We start from the raw sequence: 7848 nt of genomic DNA, 5'->3' as shown, positions 1-7848 counted from the left end.
GATAACATCGACGTGTACCTTAGCGAAGGCGGGACGACTAAACCCAATGGAATTTGAGGAGGCAATCACTGTTTCTCATTGTTGGCACATTGAAACATTGTATCGGTTCAGAACCCGTTTATGTTTTCTGCTGCTTCGCTGATGTCTCCTCAAATGTGCCACTCCTAACCAATGTGCTTACCTCCTCAAATGGCCACGCCGACGTCTCACTTACTATCCTCCTCATTATTTCAGGCGCGCCTCGTTCAAGGCGGCCATTCGTGTCGGAATTCTTTTGCTGTTACAATCGGTGTGACAGTAAGTGTGCTCGATTCATCGCTCGTGCATATTCCTTTGCTGTCTACTGGTGCGATTGACTTCTAACGGACGCTTCCGTTTTCGTCCGTAACAATACTCATTTGATGACCTACTTAGAAGCAGGAATCCAAGCATCCCACCTACCAGCCGCTCATACACTCACTTTCGCTGCACGCGATTTGTCCCATTTTTAGCGTATCTTTACAAACATTTGCAGATCCATGAAGGTTCTGCTGAGCTTGGCTGTCTTCGTGTCCGTGATCGGACGGTGCACGGCGAAGGATGGGTAGGTGTACGCTTTCGGCTTCCTTAGGACGAATCTCGCTAATTGTGGTCATTGCAGACTGCCAACTGCTGCTGGAGCTCCGCAATCGGTGTGCATAATATTTTTATTCAAGTTTATTGAACCGTTATAATCAAGTCAATTTCCCTAGTACAGTGCAACTTATTTTAGCGTATTCGTGTTCTGAGCAAACCCTTGAATCACTTTTCCTTTCATACGTCTTTTTTTTTACTGCGAACATATTGTTTCCTCACAAAATTACACCAGTAACTGAATCGTGAGCGTGATGAACTCCCGAATTTACTCTTGGTACATCTTTGATCTTGTGCGGACAATTACCTAAGAGTATTTAATTAAGATTTTTGAAAAATAAGAACAATAATGATGTAACGTACGATTTCTGTGGAAATTCTAAATGTATATTGTGTAATTTGCAGAAACCGGGGCCACTGATGCTTAAGACCTAGGCTAGAATTTGATAAAGCACAAATGGCAAATTTCTGGAATATTTCTCCGCAGTTTCTAGGTGTTTTTAACATTTCTTTGTTGTTGATCGAGGCGAAGAGTTGCAAATCCTCGGAGGTTAGACCGACGAAAGATAAGAACTACTGAGAAGAACAAGTTTGAAAACAAAGTTGGCACATAAGCGACCCCTAGCAGTGAGTGCTTGAAAAGGAAGATCCCGTTTTATTTGTCGCGTCGTCTGTCCGCGCTTCGCTTCGTGACTGAACATTCACAGATATGCGCATTCACATATTCAGATCCTTTTCTGCTATTTATGAATAGACACCGTTGGTTCGTATATGATTCGTTATTCGAACGACTCATCGTCAAAAACTAAGTGAGAGCCAAGTGACATGAGCTCTCCAGTGCAAGGTGATTTCACACACGGATCGAACCAGGCTAACAGCTGTGAATAGCAATATGGGAGTTCGCAAAGGCGTAGATTGACAAATCCTTCTAAAAACGATTCCTTGGAAATTCCATGTAGGATGACTGACGCAGAATATCACCAGACGCATGAGAGAAAGAGAACGTCATCGATAAGTCTGCGCTATTATTTACCGTAACATTTCTGTTATAATACAGTTCTTGACAATGTTAGCTGTAATTAACAACTGAGTGAGTGATTTCTGACGTAGCCTCACCGCTGCTTGTAAACAATAATGTAGATGAATATTAATGTAACGTAATGTATATAAATATTAAAGGACCGCTTTGAAATACTGTGTATAGATCAATGTAACAAATCAACTGTACCGTCTCCACTACATTCTCTGATTCCAGCCTTCAATGTCACTGCGTGAATTGCTGAACGCCTATCAAAGATTATACGAGCGACAGTTCCACGAACCTTTGCCAGAGAGTCAGAAGGCGTTGCTGGCCGCTCTACCAAGATTCAATGCTGCTTCAACTCTCAAAGGTACACTTCAAACAGTTGCCGAATCATCTGATCTGATTGCGCTGAAGATGAGAGTAAAAAGTTAGGAATGATACAATTCCGAAGAACAAAGGAATCTGCTCATTTGAGAGTTACATTGCGAATCTTCTCTAAAAATCAGTCGTTTGACTAGCAAAAACTTGACAGATCCCATTATTATTTCTATGGACCAAATCCAAACTATTTGTGTAGCAGAAAATCGGCAAGTAAGATACGATAGCAATCACCATCCAATATGAGGAACTTGTTTCTTGCTATTTACTGTCTATCATGCTTACTTTTTCTGTACTAGCCATAATCTTGCTCCACCTAAACCTGCTAGCAGTGTCTTCACGGGTACGGTACGTCTGTCTGCATCTGGTCCAGAGGTGGGACCGTAATTATGTCAAAGCTCATGTTTCGTGCGTATGCCAGGCGTGGAAATCAACTGCAAATGTGAGGTTTGGATAGGGTAAAAAGGCGCAAGAAGTGAGGTAAACCACGCAGTCTAGTTAATGAAGAACCCGACCAGGGACTTGCCTAGCAGCACTAGTAGCCTAGTGCATGGTATGCTGTGTTCGCTTACGCGCGCTTTTTAGTCTGGTCCATCAGTGATGTCGTTTTCCTACATTTCTACGTGTTTTTCGTGTGTTACGACCAAACATCAGGATCCGGACGACAGGAAATGCGTACGCACATACAACATAGAACTTGAGGAGGGTGTTTTTCAATTAACAATGTCCAAACATTGCACCTTAAAACTCTTTCAAGTGACCATTTCCATCTCATGAAGCCGTTGATAAGCACGGGATAAGTGATTCTAACAATCTGGAGAGGAATGAATAAGAATTAGGAGAGAATAACATGAAGGAGCAAATGCAAAAGAGAATTGTTTTAACTTCTGGAACCCAATTGTTAAAGCAAGAAAGCGTCAGTTATTTTGGTGCTTAAACGAAAAAATCAAAATATGTCCTCAAGCCTCAGCTTCCGCATGTTACTGACTAGTTTAAAGGCATCACAGGCACGAATCTGGGATGGTGCGGGTTTCAGGTGGGTTATGTCTGTACGGAGCCGTAGATTATGGAGAAAAGGGTGATTCCTTCCATTTCTTCCTAATTGCCGCAAAAACGGCCCGGAAGATACGACTTCGAGCGTTCCGAGGCTCTATTTTCTACAAGGAGTTCGATCGGAGCGCGCCAGCCTTGCGCATGCGATGCATCTTCCGGGCTGTTTTTTACGGCAATTAGGAAGAAATGGACAGAATCACCCTCCTCTCCATAATATACGACCCCGTATAGGAACTCTCCACCTGAAATCCGCTCCACCCCAGATTCGTGGGATGATGCCTTCAGTGACACATATGTGAAATTTGCGAACACATTTCGCTTCTATTCTATAAAGAGCAAAAATAGGTGCCCTTTTTCTTCGGTGTGATCTGGCTACAAGAAAATATAGCAGTTCTCTTCGCTAATCGCTCCTTCATGCCATTTTCCTCCGATTCTTGTTCATCTCCCCTCCCTAGAATCACCCACCCCATCCATCAGATTCAAACGTTCAACTCCCATTCCTCGCTTTTGGACATACAATATCATATGTCTAATGATGTTTGCCAATTTACTTTCAATCGCAGTGGTTGTTTTTCATGATACGGGAATGACCAGTTAACAGAGAAATTGTTGGTTGAACCACATCTTCACCGAGCTACGCCGGGGCGTTGTATATCGTCTGGCTCCGGATGTTTGGTCGATGTCACGGAGGGAATGAACCGATGTATCTGCATCTAACCCCACCACACCATCCACCTGAAAAACATGTCAACTATCTCTGGATCAGATCCTGAAATGACAGACTTCCCTTATTAGCAGTTTCGATTTTTCAGCCTTTGCATGAAATGCAAACGCATTACACATGGTTAATAAATAGGTTGTAAGAACCGCACTGCACGAAAGTGATCGTACGTACTCTCTTTAGAGTTGAGAAAGTTCTCATAATTATAAGCTATAGAAAACAAATACACTTATTTACCTAATTGACCAAAAGATAATCGAAGCAAAAGATTCGAAGGAGAAAAAGACAAGAGATTTAATAATTTACATTTTCCTTTTACAGCGCAACGATCCAGTGAATTGTCGAAAGCCTTCCAGCAAGATGGTGATTCTAAGACATTGGAGGGAAAGGAAGTGTCAACGGCACAAGTGCAGAAGAGGGAGATAACAACAAGTGAACCTCAAGAGGAATTCAGTTCCACAATAACGCCGTTGACATTGACTGATAGCACGGCCGATGATACCACTGAAATGAACAATTTTATTACAGAAGCATCCCCAATGACTCCGATGGGCACCACTCCGGAGAAGATGGAACAATCATCTAGCCCTTCATTAAGTACGTTGACATCTATGGGGTCAACGTCGCAGACTGATGCGACTGCAACCGCAAAACCTATTGTAGCTCCAGTCCAAGGACGAAAACTTGCAGACCTACATCCTGAGATGAAACAGATGATGGAAGGCAAGATGAAACCAACCGCCCTCAAAGAAGTTATGGCTTCACCTATGATAACAGAAATGCCTGCGAGAACTATTCCAACACAAACTCAAGAGAACCCAGCGGAACAGCAGCCTTCCGTCTCATCGAAGCCATTCATGACGACAAATGAAAACCCCATGACTCCAGTGTCAAAGGCAGAAGCTGGTACCACTCAAGCACAAGATACAGAGGTAACCATGAAGGCAAGACCAAATCTTGCAAGCCCAGCTCCTCAACCAGCCGCGAACAGTATTCCATTGACAAAAGCAAATATGAGAGCAGAGACGAAGCCTAGACTGCCACCAGCAAAAACGAGCAAGGCGGATTTGCAACAGAAGGCGCGCAAAGTTGCACCTGCAAGGAAGAACGCTCCCGTCGCCAAACCACGGAACATGAAACCCTTACCGAGACAACTTCAGCGACAACAGCCGAATTTGAAGGTGCGGACATTTGCTCGTACTATATTGTGTACTAGTATGATTTTGGGACATTTTGTGACAAACTAGTGGGACCATTTCAAAGTCGTAAATTATAAGTCTCGATATTCTTTGCAAAACACGTACGAGGGTAAGCTAAGTTCGAGAATGTGGTATTTTCCTACGAGAGAAGGATATTCTGCGAACGATGCGCAGTACTCAGGCTTTGTTACTGTGAGCAGTCTTTATATAAGAAAGAATAAACGAAGATGCAAGTCGACACCACTGGCACTTTTCCATGATAATCCTACTCAGGGTCGTAAATAATTCCCGCTAGGTACATGGTATATACCGTTATTGCCTGCGCATACAATATGATACCCAAACAAGGGATTTTCGTTATAGCTACGCAGGCAGAGCTTTGGTTAGTCTTTAGGCAGCAATCTGGTGTTGTGCGCGTTACGTTCATTTTTTGGTCACCTCGAAAATGGAGAATCAAAAAATACACCTGCGACATGTGATGCTTTGGAAATTTAGAACAGGTAAAAGTACTGCCGCCGTGGATCAAAATTATGCAGTATATTAGGTGATGGAGTAATAACAGATCGGTCGCATAGAAATTGGTGTCTCAAAATACGTTCTGGAAACTTGACTTTGAAAGACGAACAGAGGGGGAAGGTCGCCCTTCAGACTTATATGACGGTATTTTCAAGTCAGTATTGGAACAAAATTTAAACAGAGAGTTACCAGAGAAGCCCAATGCGTCACAATCAACTGATTGCGCCACCTAAAGAAGTGAATGAAAAACAAAACGGAACTTGTTTATGACTCAATTTGATAAAAACGAGATCATCTCCAATAAATAAAATATTCAAAATCAACTGATTCGTTTGCGAAACACCTACCTGCTTTCACCGACAGGATTTCAAAACAGTTCTGGAACTATTTTATAAAATAAACATGTGTGAATGGTTTACTCCATAAATTCGGAGTTACAGTAGAAGAATACGGGAATTTCCTGCCCAATAAACCTATGAAGTGAAATGACGAGCAAGTTCAGAGCAAGTTGTACCATTTTCATATCTCAGGTGTTGAACCACGTAGTGGTGCCGAGGACGCAAGCCACTCATGCAAGAGGACCTGCTGCTAGAAAAGCGCAGGTGGAGAGAGGCAGAAATGTGCAACTGAGGAGACCGCAGGTAACATACGTTAAACTCTGACATGACCCGCCCGATTCGTTGGAATCAAGAACAGAAAGTGTAGGACGAGCGAGTTTTCAGCCCCTAAGAAGAGCTTCTGCACCTTCTGTGCGACAATTGCCGAGTGCGGCCGTAGAAGGAGCTCAACAACAGAAAGCGGCGGCTAGAGGAAGCAGCTTGATTGTGATCCGTGATGGGCGGATAATGGAACTTACGGAGCAGCAGCAAAGAGATCTCAACATGATCCTTAGGTAATAAGGATTCCATTAAGCTGTTCTGAAACTAATATTTTATTTTATTTCGAAGCGTATATGTTTCATAGAGAACACCAAAGAAATTTAGCGCAATGGGAGCTTCGGGAAAAGAAGCGTCAAGCCGCAGAAGGGCACCGCCTCGTAGAGGAAGGATCACACCTTCTCGACAGCAATTAGGCCACGTTGTACAACTTTAAACCGACATTTGAACGTTTTGCTCCTTGCGATTTGCTCCCTGTATTCACTTTTTTCTCATTCCTCTATAACAGAATATAATAAATTTTTTCTATACAGAAATATCTCGTGAAATTAATGCCTCACTCATCGCAGTTCAGTGAATTCTTTAGTATTCTTTGTTAGATTCCTGTGATGACATACAAAACCTGAACCGGTCTACCGCTCTCGGAATTTATTAATTCTTTTGATAGTTAATTTATATGTAAGTATATTGCTTACAAACATTAATTATTGAAAGAGCTCTCATATCAACAAGTTATATGGTTACAAACATCAGTTATTGAAAGTCGTCAACAAAATTTTGCATTTTGAAGACAGGGTATCACGAAATTGAGGATGTTGGTATATCGTTTTCCATGAATAGATGAGGATGAGGGTGTAATTCATGAGGAAGAGTGTGATCAAACGCAGTTTCTCCTAATCATCCAGAAAAAGATGAAACGCGAAGAACTCGTCGTTCAACTTTTGTTTTCCAACAGGGAAAACTCAAACAGGCAATAGAAGCTGCCCAGCCGAACAGTAGTAGGCGTGTTAAGGACTCTCGTCCGATTGCTCGAAGCAGATCGCATTTTTGTAGAAGCGGGATTGCACAATGGTGCTATTTCGCAGACCGTAGGAGGGACGACGAGGGTGCGGCGGTGACGAGGGGTAATCACTGTCATGCTCGTGAACTACGAGTGTAGTTATATCCATCATATCATCATGCTATATAGTAACGGGCCTACTCTGTAACGTGTGTGTGTCGCTCACGAAATTCCACAAAGCAGTGAGACGGATCCAACAACGTTGGATTGGTGCGCCAGCGCCAGAATTTCATAAGATGGGGTAAGGCAGGTCTCAGGTCGTCGGATTAGTGCTTCAGCACTTTGAATTGGTGCGCCGGCTGTCGGTGTCGCTGCGACTACGCCGGAAATTGAAATCAGCGGTGTACCAGCATCGCTTTATAATCTCAAACGGGTTTGTTTCAAAGTAAATGAGAGATTGCGGATCGTTTTAGATCCATGACAACTGCAAGCACCTTAGGAACGCCTCACTCTTATCTCTATCGGAATGATGGTGTTCATATCATTTCACGTTTGGATTCTATGTTAATTGCTGAGTAGAAAGACGAAAGCTTTGTCTAGTACTTCGAAATACGTTTTTACAAATTGCTGCGGTATCGAAGGAATGTAGCTGAAAAATCAGCTTTGAATGTCCTATAAATGTAGAATAT

At 42.7% G+C, this 7848-nt stretch overlaps 1 protein-coding gene across 1 annotated transcript; it reads left to right on the top strand.

Moving 5' to 3' along the window:
- Positions 1 to 518: 518 nt before the first annotated feature.
- RB195_019703 (uncharacterized protein) lies at positions 519 to 6595 on the top strand (the record flags this gene model as incomplete). The annotated part of the gene is made up of 8 exons (XM_064187681.1): positions 519 to 583; positions 641 to 671; positions 1868 to 2003; positions 4110 to 4220; positions 4317 to 4969; positions 6034 to 6144; positions 6226 to 6395; positions 6487 to 6595. 8 exons carry the CDS (start codon positions 519 to 521, stop codon positions 6593 to 6595), a joined length of 1386 nt encoding a protein of 461 aa, XP_064043562.1.
- Positions 6596 to 7848: the final 1253 nt, after the last annotated feature.

Source organism: Necator americanus, chromosome II, assembly GCF_031761385.1.
Source record: "Necator americanus strain Aroian chromosome II, whole genome shotgun sequence".
Taxonomy (NCBI): Eukaryota; Metazoa; Nematoda; class Chromadorea; order Rhabditida; family Ancylostomatidae; genus Necator; species Necator americanus.
This window is presented reverse-complemented; position numbering and strand designations above follow the sequence as displayed.